The sequence below is a fragment of the Drosophila melanogaster genome, chromosome Y (genome assembly GCF_000001215.4).
Source record: "Drosophila melanogaster chromosome Y".
NCBI classification, from domain to species: domain Eukaryota; kingdom Metazoa; phylum Arthropoda; class Insecta; order Diptera; family Drosophilidae; genus Drosophila; species Drosophila melanogaster.
The window spans coordinates 3,567,285-3,580,469 of record NC_024512.1 but is presented as its reverse complement, the minus strand read 5'-3'; the positions used below and the strand labels follow the sequence as shown (position 1 = coordinate 3,580,469).

General features: G+C 40.5%; 1 protein-coding gene across 1 annotated transcript in view; it reads right to left on the bottom strand.

Moving 5' to 3' along the window:
* Nucleotides 1-13,185, bottom strand: part of ORY (Occludin-Related Y) — a gene marked incomplete at both ends in the record, with an annotated part of 56,595 nt that overhangs the window by 37,870 nt on the left and 5,540 nt on the right. Inside the window, 3 exons of the mRNA NM_001015498.5 lie at nucleotides 10,782-10,920; nucleotides 10,974-11,617; nucleotides 11,895-12,073. Of these exons, the coding sequence (NP_001015498.5) occupies nucleotides 10,782-10,920; nucleotides 10,974-11,617; nucleotides 11,895-12,073 (962 nt within the window). The remainder of the gene's footprint in view (nucleotides 1-10,781; nucleotides 10,921-10,973; nucleotides 11,618-11,894; nucleotides 12,074-13,185) is intronic.

Genomic DNA, 13,185 nt, shown 5'->3' with positions numbered 1-13,185 from the left:
GTGGAGACCGCAGCCAGCGGTCAGAAGGCGCAAGGAGCGCCAAGCATCCGTGGCCGCAGCCAGCGGCACGAGGCGTCAGAGACGCCATTTCGGACGCGCAGAGGCGCCGCCATTTTGGAGCTGGGGAAGATGCAGCATTCCCCCAGGAAGAGTGCACGGCTGAACGGAGGGGAAGCCACCCCTATAACAACAGTGAGTCAGCAGCCAGCCAGTAGTGGAGCAGGAGCTCGGACGCGGGTGAACATCACGGCGGCGTCGATTCCTTGCCCGGCCACTACGGTGACTACAGTAGCTTCCCAACCTAGAAGTACTGCTGTCACGGCTGCGAGTTCAGTACCGGAGGTGAACCAGCCCCTCGTGTTGGAACTCATGGAGAGGATCGCAGCGTTGGAGAGGGAGCTGGAGAAGGCTAGATCCCTGGAAAGTGTTGCATGGCGCAGTTGGCGCCAACAGTGGAGCGTCGGGGCGGCCGCCATTTTGGAGCAGCCAGCCAATGCCCACATCTAACGGAGAGGCCTTACATAACGGGGTCGGGTCGGTGCCATACAACGGTGACGGTGCGAGCGGTGCGGCCTGCACGCTGCCGCTAACGACTAGCAACTATTTTATGGAGCCACTGTGTGCAACAGGCACTGCGCAGCCTGCGCATGGACTCGTGCTACCGGGCGTGAGCATCCACAATGCGGCAACAGCATCGCCACTTGTCGGATCCTACGCCGCGATGACGCCTAGTGGAATCCAGGGAGCATATGGGCCAAGGAAGCTTCCGGACTTGCCTATATTTGGAGGGCAGCCCGAGGAGTGGCCGATCTTCAGCTGTGCGTTCGTGGAGACGACAAGAGCGTACAACTGCACGGACCTGGAGAACAACCAGAGGTTGTTGAAGGCGCTGAAGGATGAAGCACGCGAGGCACTGAAGGCGCTATTGATTCATCCAGGGAATGTCAGCGCCGTGATGGAGCAGTTGCGCTTTAGGTTCGGCCGACCGGAGCACCTTATACGCAGCCAGCTCAACAAAGTTCGAGAGGTGCAGCCAATTTCGGAGCACAATTTGGCGAAGATTATTCCCTTCGCAACCCGAGTGAGTAACATCGCGGCCTTCTTGCAGTCAGCGAAGGCGGAGCAGCACCTGGGGAACCCAACCCTCATGGAGGAGCTTGTGGCCAAGCTGCCAACGAGCATGCGAGTGGACTGGGCCAGGCATGCTGCAACGATTGCGCCCTTTCCCACTATAGTCCACTTCAGCGCGTGGCTACAGGAGTACGCAAACGTGGTGTGCACGGTTTTGGACGTCGAGGGAAAGGAGCCGAGGCGTCGACTTCTACATGCAAGCGTCGACCATAATGAATGCGATCAACAGGATGATCGCATGGAGGTTGTCCCATCTGTGGAGGACAGCATGAAATATTGAACTGCAGAAAATTTATTGGAGCTTCGCCACAGGAAAGGTGGAGCAATGTGAAGAGGCATCGGCTCTGCTTCAATTGCCTGCGAAGCGGGCACACGTCTAGATCCTGCTATACGCAAGATGAGTGCCAGGTTAATGGATGCCGAAGGGAGCATCACCGTCTGCTACATGGTGCGGACGAGGATCGAAGGCCGCTGCAGCGAGGTGGCTTCAGACGCCACGAAGGGAACCAGCAGCCAGCAGTTTCCAGACGCAGCCCGGCCAGGAGGCCTTCGCTACGAGATGGTCACAGGGATCAGGAGAGGAACCGGCAGCCAGCCGTTCCCGGCAACAGCCTGGAGAGAGGAGCTCCGCGTGAAGCGGGAGCGCCCATGCAGAGGAATTTAAGCTGCGTTGACGCCGAAGGAGGCCGTCTACTGTTTCGTATACTGCCGGTTACGCTGTACTGTATTGAGAAATTTTTATGCCGTTTCGAGCTTGAGTTTGCCGATGCAGACATTGAGCCGACGAGATGTCCAGGGCGTACACAGGGATGCGCGTCTGCTCGAGAGGGACCGTATGCGGCTGGGTTGTGTTTGGTCCTGTAAGTGGGCAACCGACCACGCCGTCACCGAGGTCCTGCCTACTTGCCGTGTCAGTGGATGACGCGATGGAGAAGATGGTGGAGGACTATTTCGACATGGAGTGAAGACCGCGCCGCCGATCGCAGCCAGTGACGATGTTCGGGCCCAAAGGATACTCGAAGATACCACGGTGAAAGTGGGGCGTCGCTACCAGACGGGATTACTCTGGAAGGACGACCACGTTGTGCTGCCACCGAGCTATGAGATGGCGTTCAGGAGGCTGGTCAACGTCGAGAAGAGCCGTTGGCGCAGGAATACGCTCGGATTATAAAGGATTACGTGTCTAAAGGATACGCGAGGAGGCTGCAGCCGGAGGAGGTCGCGGTAAGGAGCGATCGCCTATGGTATTTGCCACATTTTGATGTCGAAAACCCAAATAAGCCTCTTAAGGTACGGATTGTGTTTGATGCTGCAGCCAAAGCTGGAGGAACCTCGCTAAACTCGGAGCTGGGCAAAGGGCCTCAGCACTATAAGCCTTTGCCAGCTGTGCTCTTTCATTTCAGAGAGGGAGCCGTCGGAGTCTGCGGTGACATCAAGGAGATGTTCCACCAAGTGCTGATCCGACCCGAGGATAGATTCCCAATGATTCCTCTGGAGAGATGGCGACGACGAGCGAGATCCGGATGTCTATGAGATGAACGTAATGACGTTTGGAGCAGCCTGCTCGCCGATCGCTGCGCATTACGTGAAGACTATGAATGCCCTGAAGTATCGGGATTCGGATCCGAGAGCGGTCAAGGCCATCACCGACTACCATTATGTAGACGACTGTGTGGACAGTTTCGCTACAGAGAGCGAGGCTATCAGCGTATCTACCCGAGTGAAGAAGATACACAAGGATGCTGGATTCGAATTATGCCAGTTTTCATCCAGCTCACCCACCGTGGAGACGGCTTTAGGACCTGATCGAGTCAAGAGCGTCGAATGGGGTGAGGCTGAAGAGAAGATCCTTGGAATGTGTTGGCAAGTAGCAACAGATGACTTCAGATTTAACGTGGAGTATCATCGAGTGCCAAGCAGCGTCCTGAGTGGAGATCGTGTCCCTACGAAGAGGGAATATTTGAGCCTGGTGATGTCAACGTTTGATCCCCTAGGATTCCTGTGCTGCCTCATGGTTACAGCGAAGCTGCTGCTGCGAGAGATTTGGAGGCAGAAGATCCAGTGGGACGAACCACTACCGGAGGAGCTAAGCAAAGCCTTTGCGATTTGGCGCAAAGAGATGGACGCCGTGGGACAGTTCCGATGTCCGCGCCATTATTTTGGGCGTGGAGCAGTCCGGGCCGTAGAGTTGCACGTCTTCGTGGATGCTAGTCAGGCAGCATTCGCGGCGGTGGCCTATTGGAGGGTCACATATGAGGACGACGACGTGCAGGTGAGCTTCGTGAGTTCGAGGACGAAGTGTGCCCCAATGAGAACGATGACGATACCACGTCTGGAGCTGCAGGGAGCAGTTCTTGAAACCAGGCTGATGAACACTGTCAAGGAGGAGCACAGTATGGTCGTCACGGACCTGGTGTTATGGACGGACCGCCGGTATAAGCAGTTTGTTGGCAACCGAGTGGCGGAGATTTTGGAGTCGTCGAAGGTTTCCCAATGGAGATGGGTGCCTACAGCTGACAATGCGGCTGATGATGCGACACGGTCGCAGAAAGGAGTCGACCTTAGCCAGGAATCAAGGTGGCTAAGAGGACCTGCATTTTTGAGGCAGCCAGCAGCCAGCTGGCCGGAGCCTGATGAAGAAGAGATGCCCAGTGAGTTTGCATTAGTTGCGGTAGACGATTTTGTTATTTCGTTTTGTTATTTCGAGTTTACGGCAGAATTGATGCCGCACTGTGCATGCCGTACAGTGCGAGGAGGCCCGTATTACTGTCACATAGGCACAGTCTGACAGAGCTGATTGTGAGAGACTTCCACGCCAGGATGAAGCATCAAAATGTGGATGCTACGATTGCGGAGATCCGGACAAAGTTCTGGGTCACAAAGATGAGGCGTGTGATGCGGAGAGTCATCTCATCGTGCAACGAGTGCAAGTTGCAGCGAGCGCGGCCGATGCCGCCGATAATGGGACCCCATCCGGAAGACAGACTGGATGCGGGTGGATGGCCATTCAAATACACAGGACTGGACTACTTTGGGCCACTGCTGGTGACTGTGTCCCGTCACAAGGACAAGCGTTGGGTCGCCTTGTTTACGTGTTTGACGACAAGGAGGATTCACCTGGAGCTGGCGCATGACCTGTCGACGGATTCCTGCATAATTGCGATCAGGAACTTCGTCTGCCGTAGAGGGCCAGTATATAGACTGAGCAGCGATAACAGCAAGAACTTCGTGGGAGCTGACAGGGAAGCCAGGCGCTTTGGCGACGTATTCGAGATGGAGAAGCTTCAGAGTGAGTTGTCAAGCAGAAGCATCGAATGGGTTTTTAATTGTCCAGCGAACCCGTCTGAGGGCGGAGTTTGGGAGCGCATGGTGCAGTGCGTCAAGAGAGTACTGCGTCATACCCTGAAGGAAGTTGCGCCGAAGACCATGTATTGGAGAGTTTCCTGATTGAGGCGGAGAATATTGTAAACTCGCGTCCGCTCACCCACTTGCCTGTGGATGCGGACCAGGAGGCGCCGTTGATCTACTCAAGGGAGTAGCCAATCTGCCGGATACGCCTGGATTGGATGCGGAGCTGCCCAAGGAGGGTACTACGAGGAAGCAGTGGAGGATTGCTCGCCTGCTACGAGACCGTTTCTGGAGGAGGTGGGTCATGGAGTACCTGCCTACGCTTGTGCGCCGCGAGAAGTGGTGCCGCCGAACGGAGCCCATCCACCAGGGTGATGTATTCTTCGTCTGCGATCCTGCCTTGGCCCGACGAGAGTGGCGCAAGGGCATCGTGGAGGAGATCTACAGCGGAGCTGATGGAGTCGTCAGACGCGCTAAGGTGCGCGTGAACGACAACGGCCTATCTAGGACAATGATGCCACCCGTCTCTAAACTTGCAGTTTTGGATTTAAGTGAAGCGGTTCTTCACGGGGTCGGGGATGTCGCGGATCGAATATTGTTATCGATAGGCTCTAATTAGTATTTTTGAGAAGTCCGAATGTGGAAGGATTTGTAAGCCCATATGTGTCTGGGCACATTGTTTTTGGCCATTGTAAATTGCCGGGAAAATTTTGCTTTCATTGTCGTGTAAGAGTTGGAGGACACACTGCGGTGAGCTAATAAGTTAAGTTAGTTGCAATTGTGAAACATTGAATTCTTCCAGAATAAAACGTGTTCTACTACCACGGATTACTCTGCCCTTTCTTTCGGGAACCGATGTGTGGGGTAGCCGTTTAAGGCAGCTCCCTGTGACGCACGACGACACCCTCTATTTTGCTGTTATTTTATTAAATTCTTTTAAAGACCAAATATTGTTTTCTGCTCTCAATACTTTCCGTTTGAGTCTTCCTTCCGTTTAGTTGTGCTGATTGTTGGGGTCTTCCTTCAGTTTATTTTTCCCGATTATTATCTGTTTGGGTCTTCCTTCTATTTTTTGTATTTAGTTGTGGCGAGGGATTGCCCTTTTTTTCTTGGTGTTGATTTGTTTTTATTTTTTGAATATTTTTGGTTATAGTTTTATGTTAGGTTTTAATAGAGTTGGTTCATGTTAATTGTATTAAGTAGTCAGTCCACCTTTTTAAATATAATATTTCTAATTGGAGTATTGCAGTAATTAATTTCCAATTAAGTTTTTCCACTTATACTATTACAAGACATTCTTTTTATTGTTTATCTGTAATTTGAAACTATTCATGATATTGTCCTGAATCAGATAAATCCTAATCCACTCAATCTCGCCCAGAAGCTTTTCTTTAGAATTTTCTTGAACCTTGTTTAGAATAAAAGCTTTATAATGCAATTATTTCACAGCATTGTGAAAATGAAATTTGCTGACTGGTGCAAATTCTGGCGACAAAATCAAGGATCTTGCTTTATGGATCTTGTTTGTGAGTAGATCCACAGCATGGTCTATTTCATCTCCTGATTTTAGCGAGATATCTTTGAACAGGGAAAATTCGTGATGGGAATAATCAATTATTTTTAATGTGGCTATCATTACGAATGTTGAAAATATGTATGTAATATGTATGTATATATAATAATATGTAATAAAGTCAATGCACTGTGTCTCCTTCTTTTGGTCGCGGTAACCAAAAGCTTTTTTCTTTTATTGTGTTATCCTCTTTAGCGTGTAATTTGGCGGCCTGCGTGCAGTAACACTGTACTCTAGATCAGTCACAATAAATACTTGAAACGAATAACGAATGGTGTTAAAAGTAAGAGGAAATGAATTTTCTGTCATTTTAAAATAAATATAATATTTGTTTAAACTTAATATAGTCTTCGTGAATAACTCTGTTTCTACTATTGATTATTATTTTGTTAGGTAAGTTTTCCTTAACAATCTTTTTTAATATATCTTGTTTTTATTTTATTTCTTTCTCCATGTTTCTTTTCATAATTTACTTGCCCTACACGAAAATCCTTTTCCTTACGGCCTTCGTTATGTGTTCCCAACCATTTTTTTTAGTGTGCTTTAATATTTTTGGAATGTTTTTGTGTTCAATTTTATTGTATAAAATATCAAAAGGTTTTTGATTTGCTGTAGAATGAATGCTCTGGTTGAATTCTTTTGCGGCTGTAATAATTATTTCTGAATAATCAATGAGACTAAATTCTTCTTTTATGCAACAAGCCAGACTGTGTCTGGGGTCTGGGAAATGCAAAGGTTTTAAATAGAGCAGTGGTGAAGCTTGGTTCATTATCAGTCATAATAAGTTTGGTGTGTGGAAATTGTTAAAGTAATTAAATTACTTTATTCTCGATGTTTAATTTGCTAGGAATTTTGAATACGCGTAAATGCAAGTTAATAACATAAGATTAAATTAATAAAATAAGATTTTCTCCTTCTTTAGTTGGAATAGGAGCTCCCCAATAGGGATTTTAATTAGATTTTCATTGCAAATTGTAAAATTTTTGATGTATTCCTTTAATTTGATGAATAAATTTGGCCAATAATAAAATATATTTATTTGTTTGTAATTTTTGTCTGTCCTTTGTGAGCTCGAATATGAGTTTCTTGTATCCTATCTTCATTATTCTTTATGTTTTGCAGAAATATTTTGGTAAAAAGAAACTTGTTAGTAAAATTATTTTTTAAAGGTAATTGGATATAATAAAGATTTTATAATGTGCAATAAATTTCTATCGTTATGCTTGGTGGTAGATAATCTTTTAATAATCCTAATAAATTTTCTGGTGTGTTATATTTGATTATATGTCGAGTTTTATCAAAAACTATCAACGATTCATATTTTGTTACCTCCCCGTTGTTAATAACAGTTTTTGATGAAAGTGATTTCATGGTTGCATTACATTTTCAAAACTACTTTCAGCATTTGCTTTTTTTTTATTTGAGCTTGATTGTCGCTGTTCGCAATATTACTTATTTTTATTTGAGATAACGCGATAGCTATGACATTTGTTGTTCCGGGTTTATATATTATTTTCGGGGTGAAACTTTCTATGAAAGAATACAATCTTTTCATTTGTACGTTTATGTTATTATCTGAGATTGTTAAAGATAAAGATTGATGGTCTGTATGTGTTTCTATACCGATTACTCCATATAAATAATTTATGAGATTTGTGATATGGCAAACAATTCTTTTTTATTTGGGACGTAAAGTTTTTCGGTTTTATTTAAGGTTTTGGATATGAAACTAATTGGTTTATTATCATGTGATAATAAAGGTAGTAAAAGTAATTGGTTTATTATCCTGTGATAAACCCGCTCCGATAGCTACATCTGATGTGTTTATTGTAAAAGTGAAGTTATTATTATAATCTGGTTGAACTAATTTAACTTGTGTTATTAATTTATCTCTGAGTTCGTTAAAGTATTTTACAGCTGGGTCATCTAACTGTATTGTGTTTTTTGTAGACATTCTGCCAGAAATGTTATCTTCTCTCCTCCTTAGTATTTGGTTAAAGGTTATGCAATTTTTGGGTATTTTCAAACCAATTTTCGGTAATATCCAGTGAGGCCTTAAAAACTTCGAAGCTCTCTAATGTTTTGTAGAGCCGGATACTTCATAATTGTGAACATTTTTTCTGGATCTGTTTTAATTACTTTGTGAAAAACAATATACCCAAGAAATCCTGTTTCTAATTTAAGGAATTTCTATTTTTTCATATTGGCTTGTTGTAAAATATTAATTATTTGAATTACATCCGTATAATGTTGTTCAGTTGTATTTGAAAAGATTATTATATCATAAATATAAACATGGCAAGCTTCTCCGACTTGTTCCCTTGATGTATCGTCCATTGCTCTTTGAAATATTCTATTCTTGTGAATCCCAAACTATTAGTTCTCTTGATGACGGATAATTCAACGTCGGCGTTCTCAGGATTCATTGATCCCAAACTATAAAAACTCCTTTCGCTAGCGTTTCTATTTTAATAACTTTTTTTTCATCGAAGTATTTTTTATTTTTTATATCTATTAAAATTATGTCTTGACCAAAAATGATTGTGATTCTGGCTGCTGTTATTACACCCCCGACTATAATTACTACTCCGACGATTGTAATTAATATACCGACGATTTTCATACCTTACTTGCGTTGGTTCTGGTGGGAGTTGTACCTTAGAATTGTTATTCCAATTCCTATTATTATTTACTCCAAAGTTCCCGTTTTCCGGCCAATTATTATTCTGATTACTATTCCAATTCTTATTCAATATATTTGATATATTATTATTCCGGCTGGAATCTACTGGATTACATCTTAAGTTGTTTCCCTGATTTTTATTTTCCTTCCTAAATCCATAACACGTCTTTGCAAATTGAGCTCGAAAGTTGTTAGACTCTAGTTCCTGACACTTGCCCAGAGCATATGGCAAGTCTGGTGGGTGTAGGGAAAAGAGTGTTTATGAGATTGAACCGTTCAATCCAGAAAATAAAAATTATAAGACCGTTGCCCGTTAGTGTTTTATTAGTTTCTTTTGTTATTTCCCTCTCTTTTCCATATGTCATTGTAGTATTATTAATGTGTAATGGCACTTTCGTATTTACTTAATGACTTAAATAAAATCCAATTTGGAAAGAATTGCTTGAAAGTTAATAACGGAACTACGGTTAGTTAGAGCATCAAGTGCTGCCTTCAGCGGCAGCTTCTCTCCAGCCTATATATTGGGATATTTGACCTGTGATCTTTGGTAAGGATTTAAGTACTTCTAGTTTCGCATTTTATAGTTGGGTCAATTGTTTGTATTTTATAATCCTTTATTACGGTTAATTAATTCCATTGTCAGATTAGTGGCGCTGGATATCCCGCCCGCAGTAAAGGTTGGTGCTGAACCTCCGGTTGCCATTGTTAAATTTAAATTTTCAAAACTATTTATAAAACTTTCCAGATTGTTTTCCTAAATTGATTTTGTAAGGTTCAATTTACTTTCCGTTACAGTCTTCCTTCCGTTTAATTGTGCAGACAACTGTATGTGTGTACACGTATGCTTATGCATTATAAATTCGACAATATATGCCCTTCACCATAGAAGTTCTTAGACTTTAAATTCTTTAAAAATTCTTGCTTTGCATTTCCTTAACGTAATATTATTTAAATATAGCTTAGAAATATTAATAGCCGAATCATAATATCACAAAATATATTTAAAAAATGACGTTATATTAGAATATTTGTTAGTATTCGTGTGAAAAATTAATAAGGCAATGATTGTTGAGTGCTTGTGTCCGCATTTCGTGCCTTAAGATATACTTTTGCAATAAACAGTTTTCATCTTTTTCTTTATTTTATAAATTTTTAATTTAAACAACGTTTATTTTTATAAAATATTTTTTTCTCTAGGTAATGACTTCTTTTTGCAAAAGGTTAGGTTTTAAATTTCATTTGTATTTTATCGTTTTGTTGAAGTAGTAAAAAAAGGAAATATAAGCGCAAATAGTAATTGCGATAAGAAGTGAAAAATAAACTCAAAGGTCATATGAATATAGGACCGCATTACAATTGTAATGGTGTTCATTGAGTACCGATTATTACGTATATTACGTATAATTAATTATTAACATAAATATAAATATGTAAACGGTAGATAATTTTAGCAAACGAATATTAAAAAACTTTAAAATTATAATAGTCACGGCGTGAATTTTTAATTATTATTTTATTTCATCATATTGATATTGATTGGCCAAAACCCCAAATATGTATGTAAATTCGTTTCTTGGATCAGAATTGATTTCGGCCCGAAAATCGTCTTCTAGCACACATATACGCGTTCTCGATTCTTGTTTTTACTCACACAAGAAAGCTAATTCTATTTTTAGATTTCTTACGCTCTCAGCGTAAGCGAACGGACAGAACGCACTTTTGGCCGTCACCAAAAAGTGGATGCATACTGCAAAACCAATATAAGGCCGTTACGCATCTTATTATTCTAGTGTCTTTCCAAAAACACTGTGTCCACTATTACCCTTTTATCTACAAAACCTAGAATACGGTCACGCCCAGACTTTTAAAGAATTTTTAATACTTTTCTCATTTTATTCCCCGATCTCTATGGATATCTCAGAAAAATTATGAAATTTCGAGGTCGCATTCACACTAGCTGAGGAACGGGTATCTGATAGTCGGGAAACTCGAAAATAGATTTTTCTCTTGTTTTATATTGATAGTAAAATTATTATTCATTATTACCTGTTGCACAACTAGCTTATGTTTTATCTCTACAGTAGGCATATGAGATAGCATCCTTTTTAATGTTTCATTAGTCTTTTGAGCCTCACACAGTTTATTTTTTAAGTTAGAGTTTTCTATTGACTGCTTTAGGGAGCGTCTGTTTAAATAAATAATATTAGAATACATAAAAATATGATTATTATAACTTACTTTTGCAGTAGTTGCAATTTTTCAAGTAATTCGAATTTCTTAGGATCTTCGCCTTTTAATATTCGCCAACGATGTACTCCTGTAGGTGTTCTTGCATCTTCAGTTAGAGCTCGTATACGAATATGTTCTTGATTAAGAGCACGCTGGAGGCGTACAATTTCCTTTCTCATGTCAGCAGTACTTTTAATTGCGTGTTTAAGGCATTCACTTTCAGTGTGAAGATTAGAAATCTCTTTTTTCAGTAATCTAATATCTTCTACACGTTGATTATATTGTGTTGTTCCATTATCAAGGGCATTTTGTGCAATTTGAAGCTTTTCTTTTATAACAACAATCTCGTCATTCCGTCGTACCATTTGCAATCCGACTAGGTTACGTTCCTTTCTCATTTCTTCCAATTCATGACCCATTTTCATAAATTTTAGTTCATCGTTTGATATAGTCTTTGCTAACATTTCATTTTTTGCTTTCATTTCTCTCATATCCTTACGTAAGGCAGCCACTAAGTTTTCTTTGTTTTTAAGGTCGGATTGAAGTTCTTTTATATAATTATTAAGATGTTCTATTTTTAAATTTAAAGAATTTATTTTTACTTCGTTTGCGCTTATTTCAGTTGTCAATTGCTGAATTTGATGTCCTGATTTCTATAATAGTTAAAAAGATGTTATATAAGAGTTTAATAAAGACCAATAATAAACTTAGAAAAGAGTTGTACAAAATAAAACACTATTCGCGGCTAATTTTTAATGTAATATTGCATATTTAAGATCACACTGGCATAAAAATAGTGCAGTATTTTTTAAATTACTTCAGAATTTTTTTTGAATTTACAGACATCAACATATTATTAAGATTTTTTCATGTTCGTTTTAAAAATGGTCGTAATGTTTAAAATGCACAAAGTATTTGTGATGATCTTACTGCTTGAAGAATTCTAAAATTGTCCCGCTCCTGAGTTGTATTTTCTAAATTACGCTGAAGCATCATTTTCTCAGAGTGCACGGACTCCAACTGTTTTTTATAACTGTGCACTTCCCTTTGTTTTTCGTGTAACTTTTCCGTGAGATCATTAACTTGGCTCGTCTTCAGAGAGATTTGGTCTGAAACGAAAATTTTTATAAATTTATTTTATGTTAATAAGGATTGTGCAATATAATTCACTTATTAAAAAGGTATACTATTTATTCTTCTGTACTTCCATCTGTTAAAGTAATATTGTAAATTCTATGCAACCAGTAAATCCAAAAATTGTCATTCCTTTACATGCCAACATTAGAGACACAATTAATCTTTAGGGCACCTCAGCTGTACAGCAATATCTTTGTTGTCATTCATCCACGAATATAATTTATCTGACCCGAAAATATATAACTCTGCCCCATTTGATAAACAAACTTCCATCTTTCAACTCCAATCTCAGCAGTATTTCTTTTGGCCTTGATTTTGTCGCCAGCATTTAGCCACCGATAAACTCAAAGTAAACACCAATCGGCAAATTTCAATTTCACAATGCTGTGAAATAATTGGCATTATACAGCTTTTATCCTAAACAAGGTTCAAGAAAATTCTAAAGAAAAGTTTCTGGCCGAGGTTGAGTGGATTAGGATTAATCTGATTCGGGACGAGATCGTAAACAGTTTCCAATTACAGATAAGCAATAAAAACAGTGTCTTGTAATAGTATAAGTGGAAAAACTTAATTGAATATTAATTAATGCAATAATCCAATTAAGAATATAATATTTAAAAAGGTGGACTGAATACTTAATACAATTAACAAAAACAAACTCTATTAAAACCTAACATAAAACTATAACCAAAAATATTCAAAAAATAAAAACAAATCAACACCAAGAAAAAAAGGGCAATCCTTCGCCACAACTAAATACAAAAAATTGAAGAAAGACCCAAACAGATAATAATCAGGAAAAATAAACTGAAGGAAGACCCCAACAGAAAGTAATCAGCACAACTAAACGAAGGAAGACTCAAACGGAAAGTATTGAGAGCAGAAAACAATATTTGGTCTTTAAAAGAATTTAATAAAATAACAGCAAAATAGAGGGAATGCTATAAAGTTTTAAAATTAATTATTACGACATCAATTTTAACAATTAAATAAAGAAAACAATCTGCAAAATTTAAAAACTAGTTTTGAAAATTTAAATTTAACTATGGCATCCGGGGTTTCAGCACTAACCTTTTCTGCGGGC